This window comes from Egretta garzetta, unplaced genomic scaffold (assembly GCF_000687185.1).
Source record: "Egretta garzetta isolate BGI_Z169 unplaced genomic scaffold, ASM68718v1 scaffold553, whole genome shotgun sequence".
In the NCBI taxonomy this organism is placed as follows: Eukaryota; Metazoa; Chordata; class Aves; order Pelecaniformes; family Ardeidae; genus Egretta; species Egretta garzetta.
The window spans coordinates 2,081,721-2,101,904 of NW_009259328.1; the positions used below are offsets into that span (position 1 = coordinate 2,081,721).

Below are 20,184 nucleotides of genomic sequence, written 5' to 3' on the forward strand. Positions count from 1 at the left end.
CAAGGCCAGGTTGGATGGGGCTCTGAGCAATCTGATCTAGATAGCAGTGTCCCTGCTCACTGCAGGGGGGTTGGACTAGATGACCACTAGTGGTCCCTTCCAACCCTAAACATTCTATGATTCTATGATTCTAAGTCTAGGCAGTTTCGATAGCTTCAATTTTATTTGAATAACTGTTCCTTGAAAAAAGACACCAGTCACTAGCAAAAGTGTCTGAGGTACAGCCACCACACTACAGCCACAGTTTTTGCAGTTGGCAAAAAAGAGCTAAAAGGGTACCTTGCGATGGCCCATGCATATTATTTGAAGGAGGAGTAAACATGTATATATCCCCAAAGACAGATCTCGTTCATTCCACAGAATTCCAAAATCTCAGGGAGTGTCTACATGACAAAAAGAATTTTGACTGCTCACAAAAAGGCTTAGATTTTAAGGCCAGAACCTTCATACTAACAAAAGATGTAAAATGCCTCCAAATTATCCAAACCAAAATATTAGTTACCATTCCACAAATTATTAGAATCACAAACTTATTAAAAAAAGACTGTAGACTGACGTGCAAAATCATAAAAGATGCACCCTCCAACACTCATTGATAGCTGACCAAAGCTGTGCTTGAGGCTCCAGTGCTTTTGCTTTGTTTTTTTTTTCCTAAAGCAAACACACCAAAACATTGCAATTTGTAGTGCTACCATAACCTTCTCTCTCATTGTTATTTACATTTCTATTAGCTTCCTGCATTTTTTTTTAAAGCATGGCTCAGATCACTTAGAAGATTGTCTGTGCTCAATATATTAAACCTGAACAAAAGCGTGCCATAGGTAGATACACAGAAAATCAAGAAATGTGATGGTGACATTGGCAAATTGTGGCCCCCCATGCAGTATAGTACAAAGGATGATAAAATACTTCATACATGGGAGTTCCACGCCTGAATACTTTAGGAAATGATTGTGTAAGAGAGTCAATAAAGTTAAATTCCACAGCAGCTATATGAATGACTCTGTGCATTACCTACTTGTAATGAAAGGCTGTGAATCCATAAATTCTGCTATTTTCGAGTCCTCCCTTCTTTTTTATTATAAAACTCTAAGCTACAGTTAATGATAATCTTAGAAGTGGAATGAAACAAATCAAAGCTCCTTGCCAAAGCATTCCTTCTTGTTTCATTTGCAATGCTGAAAAAATTCACATAGAGCAGACAAGCATTTCAAAGTCAATCACAAGAAACTGAATTTTTTGTGCAAAATATTACTCACATTGAAATCACGGAAAGTAAATTAGACTGCAAGTGAATTGCACAGAAGTGTAAAACAAAATTTTCAGAAATGTCTTCAGAACCACCATTACTGCTTGGATTCCCATGGGCTTGAAAGGACTGTGTGGGTTTCCAAATAGCAAGAGACAGCTTTGGCTGCTCCTTCAGTATGAGAGAAAGGAGCAGGCTCAAAATCCAGAAAACTAATCTTTCTATTCAAAGATATTTATACTGGTAAATATGGGTCTTGGTAATGAGCAACAGCGCAGTCTGCAGTAACAAGTGCAGCTCTATTTTGAAAAGTCTAGCAAAATCAGCTGGGTTATAAAAATCTCCAGCTTTAAAATGCTCTGGTAGCTCCACTGTCCAAACTGTCACAAAGCACCAAGACTTTACACAGGGTAATTAAAGACTTATTGTTAATCCATGTGCTTGGCCTACTGCTTAAACGTCACCACTCTCACATGTTGTCAGCATGATATTAACCGAACCAGTTTTTACTATTAAGCCCTGTTAATTCTTGTTAATGTTAGCATGTTGTTTCTCTGTATCTGTATTGATGGTTAAACATAATACCTCTTTCTCCACGAATTCTACTGCAGAAATGAGTTTGACCAAAAAAATATATTAGAAGCATTCTATCATAAGGGTACACAGGATCTGTGCAACAGCTTTCTCCTCATTTGTGATACTAAGCTATGAAACTAGGTTTGAGTCCCACTGGAGGCTGATCAGATGTGACCCACCATGGCACGAGGAAACAATACAGAATGCGTAACACTGATGGGGATAACATGCTAAGAAAACCGTGGTAGGTGCAGAACATTTGAGGTGTATGGTGGAAGAAAAATCCCTTACATACAGGATGGGTTGTACATTGTATATGCTATTACTGAACAGGAAAATTGTTTTTTTCCTATATATACCAAATGTCCTAACATTTATTGATGCAGGCTCACTAAAGCATTGTTATTGGTTCCCTCTTATTACTGGAAGTTCTCTCCAGGTTATATTTAACTTTTTACATCTTTTTTTCTAAGCCTCATCACAATCTCAAGATTCCATAGTACAGCCTGGTCTTTTGCTTTCTTGGTTATTTCTAACAAGGAAACTCATAACATTAACTTTTGGTCTTTATGTCTACATGCAAAACCGTATCATCCAAGATTCCACAAACAGCTTTTATTTCTTCTAATTAAACCACTCATTCTTTCTTAATATTCCCATTTTCATTTTCTCAAGTTTAAAAAGCAAGAAATCATGTGACACAAATCCTAGTTAGCAGGATGTTGGTGCTCTGTGTGACACTGCACAGATGCTTTTTTTCTGTACTTGTTCTACCATTTAATACCTCTATAACTAAATTAATATCAGCAAGTAACAATAACACTATAGTGCAGCAAGCTTAAATAAAATTCTAGCAGCTTTCAGGGAGTCTCTTCTGTTTTACTTATCAAAAGTTCTGAAAGTGAAGTGTTTAGCATTTTTTTCATACTGAGAATCATTGTTTGATATTCAAATATTCATTTAATTACTACTTAGTACCAATACTGATTTCATAAATAATGACAATAATAGGATCAACACAGCTAAAAACAGAACAAAGCCACAGAGCAATCCTTGGGTCAAACTAAAGGAACGTAAAAATATTTGGAAACGATCTTCATGCTTGTTCACAACACTGTTCATCAACAACATAACAGATCGATATTCCACTGTTCATAACTCTTAATAATATTATGACTAGTAACATAATCAGTGGCTTTTTAAACACAGAATTGCATAGTAAGCATATATAACTCATTCTTATTACACTAAGTGGTTAACATAGTTTGCCATCTGAGCTCTGGTAACTATAGCTATCAGTTCTAAGGCAGTCTCAATTCCAAAGCAAAAATTATAAACAGCTCAGTGACTTGATGCCAAATAAGTATAAAAGAAATTTTATTCATGATAAAGCAAACTGAGAGTGTGTCTATTCTGAAATTATAGGCCATATCAATTCTTCCCCAAAATGAAGGATGAAACTAAGCGAATTGCAAATATTTGTAAGTTTTTTTTTTTTAAATCTACTTCTTTTCCACATTGAAAATTAGGTGTGTTTGAAGATGCGCACTGAATAATGTTCGCACATCCCTGGAGTCAAAGAGGATAAAGGCTGCCATTAGTGGGCCTTTCATCATAAAGCTGCTGAAATAGCATAAAAATTCATTCTTGCCTTTTGTTCCCTTTCAACTGCTTCATTTTGATACGAAGTTATTACCACCAGGCTCCCCAAAAGAGTACTTTGGTCAAAGGCCAACACTGATACCTTCTCCAGGCTGCTACGAACTACTTCCCTTTCCTGGACTGGATTCAATTTGCTTAGTTTTTGAGGAAAACAAAAGCAGACAAGACAGTCCCTCTTATATTATCTTAATACTCTGTATTACACTTCTATTCATGACAGGTTTCTAATTAACACTTAAGGCTATTAAATTATTCTGAGCAAAAACCAACAGAAAAGACAACTTTGTTTTACAAGTAAAAATGTTTCTGTTACTTGTACTACATTACTAGTCATTCGTAGAGCAAAATGTATATCTACAACAATCTTGAGAACATTAGGTCACTTCATTCCAACAGCAGCATAACCAGTTAAAGATGAAGCATTTGGCTCTTATGTAGAAAATAAACTTAAATAAGATTGCAAATTTTGCATCTAAAACATAATAGAAAATCTTAATAATATATTTATTACTGCCTTCAAGGCCTTCCGCTCCCATAACAGACAACCGATGTGTCTAAACTCACATTTAAGAGCAGAGTGGCAAAACACAGTATTAAAAGCAGCCATTACTGAAAGTTCCTTAGGACATACTAGACAGTGAAAAAATTTTACTTCACCACCAATGAGCTACAAGATGATTCAGATGATCCTTAATTATATTTTATTATTACAAACATTAATTGTCTCAATAAAGTTTAACAGGTATGGATTACTTGAATAAAATGCTTATAGGTTTGTCAGTAACCACTGTAACACCCATGTAGTATTGTTCCCACTCATAATAATGCATAATTACTAGAACTTGGAATAGTTATTTAAAGTCACTGGTTCTCTTCCAAGGAACGTATTAACACATTTTAAATACTGATCTTACCACTCCTGGGAAGATTTTCTGCAGCCTGTCTGCTGCTGCAAGCGCCTTAGGCTTCCCACCGTTAAGACAGTCTTCAAACTCATACAGTGTCTGTCGTACTGGGTTGGAGTAGGAGATCTTTGCATTGTCCACAAAGGTAATCTTCCTGACTCCCCAACCCTAAACAAGATAGTGACTTTAATAATGATAAGTACAATGGGCTTAGCCATATAGTTTTGAGTAATGCCAGAAACTCAAGAGGAGTTTTGTCCAATTTTTCTAGAAAGATCAAGCTACAAAAGCTTTTGAAGCTATTCACAGCAACAACCTTGTACTTGCACTGAATTAAGAGAGAAAATTTGTTCTGTCCAAATCTATCATCTAGCAGTAATCCCTCAAAACCCTACTGAATTCAGTGGGATGTGGCAAACATCCCTGAAAGTAAATATCAGCACAGTTACTTACTTCAAGTGCTTCACTGCGAATTGATCATATTAGCTTGATAATTTGTTCCAGAATTTCTTTTTCAATCTTTTTTATGTAAATTCAAAACAAATTACTGTTCTAAGGTTCTTTTACTGCCTGCTATTCTACTATTAGCAGAATTTCAAGTTACTTCCATTCACCACAGATCTTCCTCTTCCCTATAATTTGTACCAGCTAATATGTATTACGTGTACCTTAATAGAGAGGAATACAACTTTTCTGTTATGTACCGTGGCAGCTGCTCAAACAAAATAAAAAAAAAATCATAAAATTTATGAGAAACAGCAGATTCTTTTTAAGAATAACTCAGGACTTACCATCAAGGTCCTTGCAACACTACAACCCAGTGTACCAGCTCCTAGCAGCAGACACTTGGCAGACACAATTTTTTCCAAATCAAGAGTAGGCACCAACCGCCAGCACATCAATTTCAAATTAAGATCCACTGATGATTCTGCTAACCTACACCATGAAATAAATAGCAACACACTTCTGAATGTTTTTGTTTCTCCAACAAAGCAATTACTTTTATTTCAATAAGAAATAAGTTCAATACTTTTTTTCTTTTTAAAGGAGAAAAAGAATTCATCAATTCAACACATACATAATATGAAAAATGAAGTCCCCCAAGCATACTTCCACCTAATAATAAGGTGCATGACAAGGAGATCAGAAAAAACAGGTTATAGAATTCAATGAAAGTCACAGGCCTGTACCACTATGACCTATATTCCGCTCAGTTTTAAATGCAATGCATTTGAAATTTTAAACTAGAGTCAAAAATTGCAAATACTTCTGCTGCATGCAGTGCACTCTGCTCTATTAAGGTCCTTACCTCCGATAGGACTGTCCAAACAATATACAGTATATGTGTTACTGTATATTCTTACCTAACAGAAACAGATAGTCCTTGCACTTCGCATTTCAACTTGTTATGGCTTATGCCCAAGTAAAGAACACTTTAGCAACCTAAAAGATAATAAACAAACCGTTTGGGATCCATGCATTCACTGAGATTCACCATCCTTGGACCCATGCCTCCCTTTTGGTTTTTCTCCCATCCAACAGCTTTTGGACAATCTGTTTGACACATTAGAAAAAAAGGAAGAAAGAAGAAAAGAAAGAATGAAAGCCTTAATATCACAAGATAGAAAAAAGAATCTCTGTTGTATTTAACCTTGTTAGAAAAAAACCCAACTTCTAAAACTGTAAGTAAATTATCTGTATCTTAACAACCTAGTATATATTGCTATGCAAGTTTTGCTGGTTTACATCAACTGAAAGCACTGCTTCTTCATGTGCTTTACTCTCAGGTGTCCAATGTGCTGCTTTTGCCTGTTCAGATTGCTTCAAACCTAGGACAGAGATGGCATCATTCTTCATCAAGCCTCTGGATCTTTAATGCCAAACAGACTGCTATGTTCAGAACTCAGAAAATTCATTATTCAGAACTCAACAAATTTTGCTAAGTTCAATAACCTCTTCATGTTCCCTAGACCCTATCTGTAAATTCAATAGAGAATTATATATCCTAATTATATAACAATTAAACAATTCACAACAATGACAGGTAAAGCATTCAGAATCTCCTGAAGTCAAGAAATTTTGTGATACTGTCCTCTACACAGAAATTAAGTCTGAGTTTGTGTTCTAACTTTACAAGTTTATTGCTTTAAAATACATCTGCCTACCTCACTATGTGATTGAAGAAACAATTCCACTCTGTAGCAGGCTTCTGCCATTTTAGAAATAGAAAGTTTGCATCACATGAATTCACAGTTATATGCATTTTTTCTAGCTGAGGGACTACATACAAATTTAACAAGAAAAAAGAGACTAATTGCTAATTGCCTGGGGTTTGTATTTCATACAACACCTGGAGGACTTTTTTTTAAAATCAGAAACACAATTTAATGAGGACAAAATTAAAAGAGAATATGCTCTCTTCTTTCTTTTTCGAAGAAGGAACCATTTCCTTTACAGACATTTAAACAGAAATTCAAGCAATTTAAAATCCATTTGAAATAACTTAGCATAAGCAATGATTTAGTAGTATTAATTTATTTCTTCCGTCTTCACAGTGATTGAGAAGGGACAAAAAAAATGGGAAAGAATTTTTTTTTTTTAGTGGATTACCTGGGCCTAGGACTCTCTCAGGAAGTTTTATTTCAAAGATAATGCTGTGTGTTATGTCTCTCACTCCTTGCATGGTCCTATCTCTGAAGCAGAGCACTTCAACTGACTGGAAAATGCTGCTCCTGCCATTTAAAAAAAGATAAATAGAGACATGCAACTTCTTTAATAGGAAAGGGACTTTTGTAAACACTATCACACAGGTTTAATCTCTTGCAGATTCTGAATAAGGCTTTTTCTGTTAGTACTGGATCACTTGTTCAGATCAGCTATAAATAAAAACAATTGATTAGTACGTGAAAAGTACTAGTTTGTTGTGAAACAGCTCTAAAGAAATGACACTGTCAGCCTGTCCTCCGTCATTTATACAATGCTGCTGCACAAACTGCATATTTAGAGTAATAAAAAGCAGGGAAGCAAGAGCACACATCAGGTGACATGGTGTACTTTGCCATAGCACAAGCAAGAGCCTCTTTGTTCTCAACATGGTATCATTCTTCCTCCTTATGATTTAAGTCCACAAATCAAACAATTGGAACTTTAGTGCCTAAACCCCTCTGAATCTCAGAATGTATAAAGCTTTCTGGGCACTTACCCATCATTCTATGCTACAGTTCAGCTAGCAGCCCAGAAAACACCATACCTAGCTGAGCATTTCTTCTCCCTGTTGTGTGCTTTGTAATAAAATGTAAAAGTTAAGACTGTGAAAATGCAACTTAATTACATTTTTGTTACAGCAATCCAGTTTTGTATGATACTTTAAATGATACTTTTTTTTTTTCAAATACCAGAGCACAAAACTAAGTCCTGTCATGCCAACTTCTGCCCAACAAAAAATTCAAAAAGGTACACTATGAGAAAACCTAAGAGTATCTGATTTTTAAAATGTAGGTCTACTATTACTTGGCACTAATTAATTATATAAAATCACAGAGTACTTTAAACAAGATTTGAAAAAGCTAGAGGCTATTGGCAGGGTCTGAAGAATGTATTTCCAGGTACATGCATGGATGTGAGGACTAGGAATAACAGGAATTGTGACTGACAGAAATAAAAACCAGAATAATATGCAAAATCCAAATCTTTGAAGGGGAGTCACGTCAAGGTTAAAAGTTAAAACTCAGGTGGGTGATATGAGTAAAGTGCCACGGGGGGAAAAATGTCTGTTTTGCTATCAACTAATAAATAATCTTTGTGGGAAAGAATAAAATTGATACCATTTGTGGGCTGCCAGGATCAGGAAATTTCTCAGTGGCCATCCTGGGTAGTGGGATAAATTACATGGATCATAAACTCCAACTGTCACCTGCAAATACAATTGCTCTGAATGAGAAGTCATCTATCCATACTGATACTCGGTTCACAGTAAAAGTTATCTGTCATTTTTAATGTAAAACTTTTGTGCAGAGAATGCCTACACACACATTTTACAAACTTACAAATGTTTAATACATGCTCACACTAGACTTCAGACAAGTGTTTGCCACAGCTTTGAGATTTGTTCAGTTAAGCCTCTTCACAGACATTCACTTTTCACTACAGTATGTGCACCTTCATTACCTTCCTTAAACACACCATCATGGGAGAATCCCAATAACTGAAGTCTCACTCTCGAAACAATATTCTGTATAGATTTTGGCGATGATCCAAAAGTGAAAGAGGACAGGCCAGGAAGATGTCAAGTCAAAGGAAAAATAGCATAAAAATCACTTATAAGGCCAACCTTCAAGATGAGATCTATATAAAGGAAACTGGACATTCTGTCTCACGTTCAACCAATGTAATACCGTGCTCGTAATTGACACATCTAAACTAGGAGCTCTTGGCTCCTGCTTCTTTGCCTATAAATGGATTTAGAGTGACTGGTCTCAACTCTACCACATCAATGAGGTGTCTCTAGAGCAGTCTGAAATGCAAATGAGCCAATCTAATTGATGCAGATAGGAGAAACAGGGCCCACTCCCCATCCCTCCTCCCAGCCATACACTGCTACTGCTTTGCAACTGCTGACTCAAGCAGGCATAAGACCCAGTAGTAAGCTGATTCAATTTCATAAACTAGCATAAAATTAACTCAGCAACAGCAAAACTGTGTTTTTCTTCCAGGGGAGCAAGTTAATTTGGCTTACTGAAATACAAACAAACTCTATAGGCCATATTGATGCAATAAATCTTATCTGACAGGCATAAAATTTTGGCACTTCCCTCCAAAGTGAATATTAATCAATAAATACATTCCAGATGATTACAGATTTCTCTCATATTGAGAATGTCCCTATCTAATTAAGTATACTCTTATCTGTGAACATTATTGTAGTTATACTACCATTTAAAAATCTCAACCTTCACATTCTTATTTTACAAAGAACAACTGTGGACCTAGTCTTAATTTCAGAAAAATAAATTTGGAAAAGCAAAAAAATAATTGAAGTATTATAAAACAGAACTAAATAACTTTTATAAGGTGTGACAAGACCTCCTTAAAAAAAAAAGTCTTTTTTGCGCTTATTAGCTCTTCATCATAACTCAGAGTTTTGTTTCCTAACACTTCAGTGATATGCAAGATAAAAAAAAATTTGAAGTTCACCAAAAATAAAGACAGTAAAGTGTTCAGAAAAGCTTAGCAAAGTTCAGCAGCTCAGCAACATGATCCAAAACGGAATTCAATGTACATAAACACAAGCCAACCACAGCCATCTTGCTGTGATGACATCTGCTTCATGTATCATGACAATTCTTCCCTAACTGAAAGCAATAGTACTCACTTTACATTGAAAGGACATGCATGATCTTTGCATTTATCAAGAAGTAGACCAGCCTCTTCTGGTGCACAACCCATCTATCTTCCAAAGTTACACAGCATTTACCTTGAGCATTCTTCAGATCCAGACTCCCAACAATTTTTATCCAAAGCTCTCATGTTATAACACGTACATGTGGCAAAACACACACTGGAAGTTGAAAACTCCCATAATTCTGATTACTGTTCCACAACTGACAAATACATAAAGTATATCAGTACCAACTTTTAGTACATAAATAATAAAAGAAGTGTTTTGCATTATTATACCATTGTAGGTAAAGCAGTTGGAAAATCTTAAGCACTCCTTCACAAACTTAGTTTCTGTTTTGATAATGAGGGAGACTGAGCACTTTGTTTTCAAACTGACCATTAATCTGATAAAACTGTGCTTTTGCATAAGAACTAGAGACACTTCACTTGACACAAAAATCAATCCAAGCTGCTGGGCTTCAGCTATTTACCCAGGCTATTCACTGGCCAACCATTGTACCCAGCTCAGTATTATAGACACTTTTCAAACCATTTGTAAATTAAACGTTTGTAATTTATAAAAAGACATAACATTCTCATTACCTTTCCCCCTTGGTCTTGGAAGAAACCATCCCACTTTTTCAGTAGAGATATCATGACAGAATTGTCATGATACTTGATTAAAAAATAAGGCAAGGCTGTAATCCCCTCTTTCTGGCAAAGTTCATCATATGCCTTCTGAAGTGCTTGAATCTAAAAGCAAAAAGACAACTATAACCAACAGTTTAAACAATCTTATCCAGAACCACTGAAAGTATTTCAGCATCTGGGAAGGCTAGCCCACTCAAATAATTTTAGAATATAGCGTATTCAGAAGTTTTAAACCCATTATGACCATAATAACTGAGATAAAAGATTCAGTTGCTAAAACAGCATTTGTCAGTGCAAATTTTAAACAAGGGCAGTATTATCATTGCCACAAACTGATCTGCCAATAGATAGTAAAACAAGATAAAAATCTCATTCCGATAATCACAGTAGCTTTATAAGAAAGTAAATCTGTCCCTCTACTATTAGCAAAAGAACCGTCCCATTCAATTTATTTTGTTATATGTGTTTTCTGTGTTTAGTTGAAACTCTGTCTTTGAATCATGACAGGTATTTTTACACTACTTATTACTATAGAACCAATGAGGGTCTTCTGAGAAGAAAGGAACTAAGCATTTTTCACTGAAAAATACCAAACTGTTTCTCCTTGATTATTATGCCAATAAAAAGCCATTCAAGTTTTTGCATTAACTTCTGTCAAAGCAAAAAGGCACATGTTGGCAAGTTGATTTTTTTCATCCTTTTGCATTGTAATATGAAAGAAACTACAAAAAAGTTAACTTTTTGCCTAAAAAAAAAACAAACCCGTATCCAGTTCTTTTTCTTGTTTAATAATGCATTTTATTAATGATTTTGTAATTGCTAATCACTTAGCTCTCCCAGGGGTTGCCCCTTTAAAAAAAGTTTCTTAAAAATAAGAGTTTCAAAACCATAACCATATATTCGGTAAGATGCAGATAAAAATTAAAATTAATATAACCGCCTCTTCAAGAATTATTTACCACATCTGCATCTAAATTAATAAAGCTGAAGTGATGTTAAGCTGAGAGATCTTATACAGTAACAAAAAAAAGAGGTAAAAAAAACCCCACATGGAAATAAGAAAAGTGAAAATTTTAAAAGCAATTGGATTCTCCAATTAATTCAGGATGTGCTAACGAAAACATTACGTTTTACAACCCAGAAAACTGCTGAGTGCTACAGACTTCATAACATTTAGTATTTTGAGTACCTGATTTAATGGGAATCTGTCACCAAGACATACGGGTTTCTGAATTATATGTATTCCATCAGGAAAGCAGAGAGCAGGGTAGCAAAACCAGTAATAGAAATGATATTTTTTTAAATCCTAGAAAAAAATGTTTGTAAAATTAGAAAAAATAAATCAAAGTAAATTACGGTTTGGAATACTAATCATAATTGATGGTTGATGATACTAACCATGCTAACCATAATTCTCTTTACTTCACAAGGCACTGTGTCATGATTTTAGAAAATCATAAAAACAGTACTAGAAGAGTGCCCTTCTCTGGACGTTTTTATTTAAGATTTAAACAGACAATGTGTGTACAACACTTTAGTTTTTGTTAGCTGGAGCATTATTTGTTAAAACATTCAATTTGTTAAACATGAAACAGTTGCTTTACTTTTACTAATATCTGTAAGGCCATCAGATAACCTTATACATTTGTAGAAAAGAATATGAGATGGCACTGGCATTTTTTAAAGAATACATCCTAGAATATTTTATATCAGTGCATGAGAATGGCTTATTAGTTTTTTTCAAAATGTTTTCAGACATTTTAAGATGTCTGAGAATGATCCTGATAACATAAATATGCTAATCCTAATACAGCATTTCTCCTAAAAAGGAACTACTTCATCATTTCCACTACAATGTTCTAAGCATGAGACATATTCTCATTACTCACTGCGAATGTCAGCAGCAGGAACCTGTTCAAGAGCAAAGGGTTTTCAAGAGCAGCTCCAGATTTAATTGATTCCCATATCTGCATTGATTGTGGGGACAGGACGGAAGAGAAAGGGCAGAGAAACAAAATACCAAGGTAGTATGAGAACAGCTGCAGAAATCTTTAATTCTTCCAGCTACCTTAAAAATAGTGAAATTAACACTCCCAGCAATCCACTGTGATCTTTTCCTAACTGATCTCATCCATGCTATTATCCATGCTAAAAGGATTCTAAAGGCAAGACATGCACTCTCGAGCACAAAAGATTATGGAAGTTGGGGAACAAGAGGAGCATTAATTCATGGATCAGGCATGGAGCATCAAATGAAACAAAACAAACCTCATCAGCAACAGTCCCTCATGTATATGAATTATTAACACCAGCACAATATGGAACATACTGTGGTATTAATATAGCCTTTTATTGCCCTCTCATCTTTTTCATTCATGGGATCTGTAGATACCAGATATGTGAATAAGCTACTAGGAAATTTGACCAAAAAAAAGGTACATGCAAGAAGGCAGTACACTGCATGTTGGTGAGAAAAGAAGCTATAATACTTGCATGAGGCAGACCTGTTTGATCTTTGTCTTAAAAAAAATAAACAAAAAAAATTCAAGACCAAATAAAGCATTCTGACACTCCTACTTTCCCTAAAGATAAATATTGCATCATACCTACCAGTGGCAGGTAAATGCTAGGCCGCAGGAACACAAAAAATTCACAGCTTTGAGTGCAGATATGCATGAAAACTTTGCTACTCAAGGCCAGCAGGCAGATAATCAATCTAATTAAAGAAATCAAGAACTGACAAAAGTGGAGTGTCTCAAAAAGAAAAACGTTGCCTTGGTTTGATTTTCACTTCTCTCCAAGCAGTGATATTTAACTTAGTTCAAGTGCAAGCAGATTAGCCCCTTCCTTTGACAGCCATCTTTTTCTTGCTTTATCTCAGTCTTCTGGCCATCCTGGAACTTCCCCATTACTTTGTCACACAGATGTATTGCAATAATCTAAAGTTTAAACCACACACTTGCTGATTTCTGGGTATCAAGACAAATTTTAAAAACATTGTCTACAGATCTCAAGTCACTGGCAGCTCCAATAGCACTGTTAAGCTTAAAATGTGGCCTAGTAGAACACTGTGAATGAAGTCCTCCAAGTATAATTAACTACTTTCTACTCTCTTGCAAAGAACAGTAAAAAGCAAAGATCAAACCTATCAGCGTTTAAGAGGCATTTGGACAATGCCCTTAATAATACGTTTTAAGTTTTAGTCAGCCCTGAAGTGGTCAGGCAGTTGAACTAGATGATCATTGCAGGTCCCTCCCAACTGAAATATCCTGTTCTATTCCTTCCAGAATAAGTTAAATTGTGAGTTAAATACAGGTGAGCCCGTAGTAGTCTCTGTTTGGGACAGAGACTACAAAGCACTTCACTGGCTATTTCAAAACCCTTTCTCTCTACCAGTTGATTTGATTTTTAATCTTACCTCATTTGCTTCTTTTTCCAGAAGTGATTTCTTATCACAGGACTTGAAAGTTTCAAAAGTGTTGGTATTATACAATGTTCCAAAAGCAGGACAGCAACGTGCTGGTATTGAAGCATTCCTGAATAAAATAAAGAAACCTCTGGGAATTGGATGCTAACACCTTTACCATGATCAGCAAAAGTAGCAGTAGCTTTCTTATGGTGTAAGGTTGCCCTGAAATTGTCAAATGATAAAGCACAGTAATAAAAATTAACAACAGTTCTAACGAAAATGTTTTTATGACCATAATGCTTTATGGAACATGGATTGGTATAAGAACCTGCGCAAATGCACAACTATATTATGACTTCAAAAATACAACAGGCATCTGTATTATCTCTAGCAAGGTGGCATTACATCATAGATTGACAATTTTAAAATTCTATTGAAATATAAACTATCCATGACAAACGTGATTTTCACTAAGAAAAAATTAAGACTGAACTTTAGATGTCAATATTTCATTCACATAAAGAGTTACTCAGTTAAAATTTTATGCTTAAAAGATAACCCAAAGGAAGCCTAAACCAGACAAAAGACTGACTAGCTTTTACAATTTCTAACATCACCACTGGGAGAAGGTGCTGTTCGTAAACAACAGTATATATTTTCCCCCCTCTTTTTGAATGCAAAATAGGTAAAAAACCCAACAATATTCCCTGATTTATTTGACTCCTTAAACATCTTTCAAATTGGTATGTTTCTGGCCACTGCTACAACTCAGAGCAAATGTTTAAGTTACATAATAAACACACATGATGTAGTTTCCAAAATTTTTTAAAGCTAAAAGGAAATTCTTCATGATCATCTAAACTGACTACCTAACGTACAGAAACAGAAGCACAGAAAATTACTACAGTATAAGGAATAATTAAGGACTGCATAAATGGTCCTTTCATAATTTTATTTTTGTCATAACATTTGAGAGACCAAATACCTTGATACCATCCATTTTTTCCTAATCTGAAATTCCTGTTCCAAATGCCACAGCTTTCTTCCAATTGCACTTTGCTGTATATGTGGTCAGTATCATACCTTAAAGTTCTTGCATAAGAATTAACGGAACAATAAGTCTTACAAAATTATCTCAAAATGCAGAAAGCCCCTAGGCTCCTAACATTCTTACCAAGCAAGGCAGAGAAAGTCACTTCTGTGATTTACAACTTCGTAATCCACCGATTTAAAACAAACAAGACAGTAACTACGAAGACATCTGTTCCTGTGTTAGTTATACTAACTTAGGCATTTGCTGGAAATTAAAACCATGTGAAAAAAATATTGTCCCTCATCTCATTTTTGCTGTGTATGCTGAGCAGCTTTGGTTCACCTTTCACTTTGGGGGTAAAGTACAAAATTCCAGTCATAAAAGTTCAAATATTTTGGAATATATTACAATGTTAGGAACTGTAAAAGATATTTTCAGATCCTAATTCTAATGATGAATCCTCAGTAAATAGAGATTTAAGGAAAAATGTTACCGTAAGTCAAATGACTGAAATATCCTCCCCTACACAGAAGAGAATATCCTTCTACACAGAAGAGCCAAAAAATGGAAAAAAAAATTGGTATTTTATATAAACATATATACAAACAGTGAGTGAATCTGAGACTTACCAGCATATTTTAAACTTGTCCCTTCAGATGAATACACTACTTCAGACACAGGGAGCTAACGTTTGTTACTCAAAGCAGTCTCTCCACTGTTATAGAGTTCATGAAAACATGTATTTATTTTCATGTGGAATTTGTCCAAGTATTATTATATATCAAAGCATTACTCTTATGTAAGGAAAGTGTCTTCACATACGAATTAAGGTAAACCACAGTACCTACTTACATATCAAAGGCACTAAACTCCAGTGTCAAGCGAGCTGGCAAACCCAAAGGATCACCTGGACAAAAAAACAGGAACATGCTTCTTTTAAACTGCAATATACAGATGAATTTGCCTCTTTTTGTTAATGTAAATTATCACCCAGCCGTGCTTTCTAACATTTTAGCAAAATACCTCAAATATCTTATGCAAATACTTAGAGGAATGACAGGAGAAACCCAAACTACTAAGCAAGATGTTCAGTTTCTACCTACCATTATAGTAGTATCCTTTGATAACTTTCGGGGTCTCATCTAATCGGTACTCATTGAGTTTCTTCTGGGTTAGTTCGTGCCAGAATCCTGCATCCAAGGCACTGCTGAAGGGAGCAAACTGCAGCTTTGAGATTCCAGCATCCACAGGATGGTACACCTCATTACTGGCAGTCGCCATGATTTTAGTTAATTACCGCTGTTAAACAGAGTTCTGTAAAAGCAGATACACCTGATAAGCTTTCAGTAGCCATGAGTAATATGGTCAATTGAGTATAAGCTTCTGCTTACTACATTTTGTTGGGTTAAAGTGTCGAAAGCCTTACTCCTCTATATGTATAAGTGACTCCAATTTTTAAAGTCATTGATCAGAGATCCTTTCAGTTCAAGCAAAGTCCTTCCCATTTCTTGTATGTAAAATTACAGAAGGCAACTATATGTTCTGCTTGGCCAAACTCCCTAGAATGATCTGATTTTCTGACAGACATTCCATGATTTCTCGTATTACTTAGGATACTACATCTGAACTATGTACTTCTGAGTTGTATCTTGTGTTATGCTGCCACAGATAAAAAAAACCAAAATGCTAAACCCTGTACCTGCATTACTTCTGTTATCTAAATATCTGCCTAAGAGCCTATTAGTACTATTTAAGTTCTAATGGCATTTGAAATTCAAACTAACATTTCATTTACCTAGGTCTTCACTCTCAGCTTGTGGTGAGAGTTGAGCACTCATAAAGCATTTACAAATCAACAAGTAAAGCTAGCAAAGGGAAACTAAAACCAAGAAAAGTCTTGCAGCCAGTGAAGGGCAAAGCTGGAAACAAAACCTAGAACTTCCTTAATAGGTGCACTAGCCCTCAGACAGTCAATGATGTCACGTAGAAGTTTAGATTATTTCCTTACATTTCTTCTCTCCTAAAGGTCTTTGCATATGGGGAGCATATTTTTTTTCCTTTATAACCCAAATCACCACTCCACATTGGCTGAATGGTATAGTATAGAATGGTATAGTCTTCAATTCACAACACTTACAAATTTCAGAATTTTAGGCGCTACCCCAGAATAAGGAGTAAAACATCTAAACTGGGCTATTAGAAGTCTCTACTTCAACCCGGCGTAACAGTCCCCTTGCTCACATTGGCAGCAGCATTCACTATTCAGCTCAGTCTGTGCATTTTCTTGAAAACGGATCAAATAAAAATGTTCCCCTCAAGAATCTCCTTTGCTTAATGTTAGTATTTCCTATTCGTGCCTATACCTACACATATTAAGACTCAAATTTCAGAGACATAGTCCATGACACAGAGTATTCAAAAGGGGAGGGAAGGTTATTACGCATTCCATTCTGTCTTTGACTACCTAGCTAAGATAAGCATAAATTGTTGCAAATCAAGAATGCGCTAGATATTAAAAATAACATTTTAAAATATTAGTTTTAAAACTCCTCACAAAGATATGAGCATATGCTATTTATCATACCACCTCCATCTACCAAGGTAGTAACTGCTGCTTTCCAAGGCCAAGAAGGGAGATGAACAGCTATTGATTTAGGTTTTGTTCACAATGCTTATCAAATCAAGCATTTGAACTTGAACAATATTGAAATGCTTCCTTCAATTAACTAATTTTTCAAGATTAAATGTTTTAGTTTGCACAACACAATCCCACGCGATTGGCTTTTGTTACCGATCCTTCACAGCACATGGATCAATGGGAGGATTGTACATATGGAAAAGTCAAAATAAGGTTCCCAGTCACAGCTATGTTACCTGACACCAATCTAAACAAATGCACTACAGTTTTGCTATACTATAGCTTGGATTGAAGAGTTCTAAGTTTATTGTCCTGTGAAGTCACTTGTACAACAGAAACAGAGCTTACATGCTTTTCTTTCATGTGTTTCAGAATGGGGGGAAGGGAACAAGAGGTAGGTTTAATTTCTTAATAAATACCAAACAGCTAGCTCTTCTCTGAAAGAATTACTCAAATGTGTAAAAGCTAATTTGAGAAAGACACAGTTATGCTTTTCCTTACACAACACTTCCTTAAACAAAGTCTTCAGTGTATCCAGCTATTCCTTCTAAACTCAGTTTATACAGTTTGTTGCCTTCTAGTGTGAATGCTTTCCTTACTTGCTAGTAAGTTGTAGAATGGGGTTTTCTGGGTACAGGTTTGAGGATTTCCATACTTTTCACGGTGAAAGCTATATGTTTCAGTTCTGTCATGGTCTTGCTTTAACCGGCATATTGCAAAAATGCCATTTTGTTTCCTCCATATCCCCGGTTTTGGTGTGTTCCCCCCCCTCCCCCCCTTTTCTTAGTTTCTAACAGCAGCTGGAATTTGTGTTAATGTGAATTTTGATAGCTTACTTGAAAAACCTCTGGAATATCTTTTCATTAGCATGTAAAAGAATCACTCCCTTTCTTTAAACTTTGCAAGTAGCAGAATTATAAACAGCAGAACTAATTGCATGGAATTTTCTAACCATTTTTGTAAATCTCTTTTTCTGTAAGTAGCAGAAGTCATCACATAAATTAGCAAACTTTTAACTTTTACTACTACATAGGTCTTAAGCCTTACAATTGTTTTTGTTTTGCAACTCTGTTACAGCAAGCTCAGCAGAAAACAGGCAAACAATTGTTTGTCACATAGGTGTTAGCAATAACAGAGTCAGATTACATGGTACTTGATGCCAAGACTTCCATAATAAAACTTTATTCAGAGGTTCAATAGCTGCCTAGTTAATATTAATACACCAAGTGTCCGTCCCCCCCACACACACACTTTCTCCAGAAGCTTGGGAAGGTATTACTTAATATTTTTTTTTTTTATTAATAACAAAAAGTAACATGAAGTTGTCACTTTCCTCACCAGACAAGCTCTATTAAAACTAAGTTTACTCATTTCAAATTTTCTTTAAGTTAAACATATCACCAGGGTAACAACTACATGGTAGGCAATAAAAACTTCTCCTATAACCTGGAGGATTAACCATTAAAAAAAGCTGGTGTTTCTTTTTCAACCTTTGGAACACAAAGTTTTCATTTTGCTTTTTTCTTTTTCTTTGTTGTTGTTAAAATAAGTACGTGACATACCCAGCACTGAAATATATTGTCAAACATTTTAAGCAATCAAGAAGCCAGCCAACAGAAGCTAGCAGTACCTGAGTAACAAACACTGAAACTACCAGCCTAAAAGCATCTCCACTGGGAATGAATTTTAACACCCTACTTATTTTTGTTATTACTATGCCTAAAGAGTTATTGTTATAAAACCAAAGGAATAAAAACAGGGGGCCTCACTGTACTATGCACATGCAAACAGAGAAGCATATACATTCACTTTTGATGTGTTGACACTTTTGAAAATATTCTTTAATGTATGTTGATGTAAATATTCACTCACATGTTTTCTTAACGCAAGAGCAGTAAGCCAAGGTAAATTTGTGCAACAGATTTTAGAATACTGAAATAAAAGATTAAATGTATACATTTTGCAGAACTTACAAAAAATCACATACAGCCTCTGATAATAGTAACAGTCACTAGGAGCATATAATAAAGAAAAAAAAAATCCAAAACTTTAAATGTAGAACAAACTCTGACTTTCAAAAGAGCCCAGTTGAAAAAAATGTGCTTGAAGTGAAAAGATTTACTTACTGTCTAAAGTACGATTTAGAAACACCTATTTGTAGCCAGTAGGAAATTTAACAAGTGTAATCAGCACAGATAACCCAAACTAAAAATGCACTATCACCAGTCTAAGTTCTAGTACTTCTTAAATATGCAGGCATTTAAAAGTGATCTACTGGAGGAATATATTAAGCGTCAAGACTTTTAACATTTGTCTTCCCCCTGACAGACATAATGCTGCAAAAGTATGATTAGCAGTTTGACAGCACTTAAAACCATCACGAAGTTACAGGTTTTACTCTGAATTCTCACAAACCCCTAAGATCTACAGCTTTTCTGCAGAAGTTTTTCTCCCGTGGTCCAGAGTTGAGCATTTTGAAGACCTCCTTGCATCCAGGGTGACAAAGGAAATGACTGTTTCCTACCACTACCTGAGGGGCACTTTCAGAAAAGCCGGTTGTTGGCTGATGGACGTTAAGCTCATCCGATATCCCATTTTCTCCCCAAGTCTTCCCGATTTCTAACGGCATGACTGACACAGAAAGCCGGCCCTTGGCACCCGGGGGCCCTGCTGCGGGGCCCG

The 20,184-nt window shown here is 35.5% G+C and overlaps 1 protein-coding gene across 8 annotated transcripts in view; it reads right to left on the minus strand.

Moving 5' to 3' along the window:
* The window catches only part of ATG7 (autophagy related 7), a 114,184-nt gene extending 98,010 nt beyond the window's left edge, over nucleotides 1–16,174 (minus strand). For all 8 annotated transcript variants that reach the window (XR_004841684.1, XR_004841685.1, XM_035892192.1 and 5 more), the window contains exons 1-11: nucleotides 15,968–16,174; nucleotides 15,717–15,771; nucleotides 13,841–13,958; nucleotides 12,312–12,389; nucleotides 11,612–11,728; nucleotides 10,375–10,524; nucleotides 8,217–8,305; nucleotides 7,003–7,124; nucleotides 5,856–5,946; nucleotides 5,184–5,328; nucleotides 4,402–4,560 (exon numbers count right to left, since the gene is read on the minus strand). Coding sequence is in view for 6 of the 8 variants with exons in the window: in XM_035892192.1 (XP_035748085.1) it covers nucleotides 4,402–4,560; nucleotides 5,184–5,328; nucleotides 5,856–5,946; nucleotides 7,003–7,124; nucleotides 8,217–8,305; nucleotides 10,375–10,524; nucleotides 11,612–11,728; nucleotides 12,312–12,389; nucleotides 13,841–13,958; nucleotides 15,717–15,771; nucleotides 15,968–16,145 (1,302 nt within the window). In the remaining 2 variants the exon portion in view is untranslated. The remainder of the gene's footprint in view (nucleotides 1–4,401; nucleotides 4,561–5,183; nucleotides 5,329–5,855; nucleotides 5,947–7,002; nucleotides 7,125–8,216; nucleotides 8,306–10,374; nucleotides 10,525–11,611; nucleotides 11,729–12,311; nucleotides 12,390–13,840; nucleotides 13,959–15,716; nucleotides 15,772–15,967) is intronic.
* Between the last annotated feature and the right edge of the window lie 4,010 nt (nucleotides 16,175–20,184).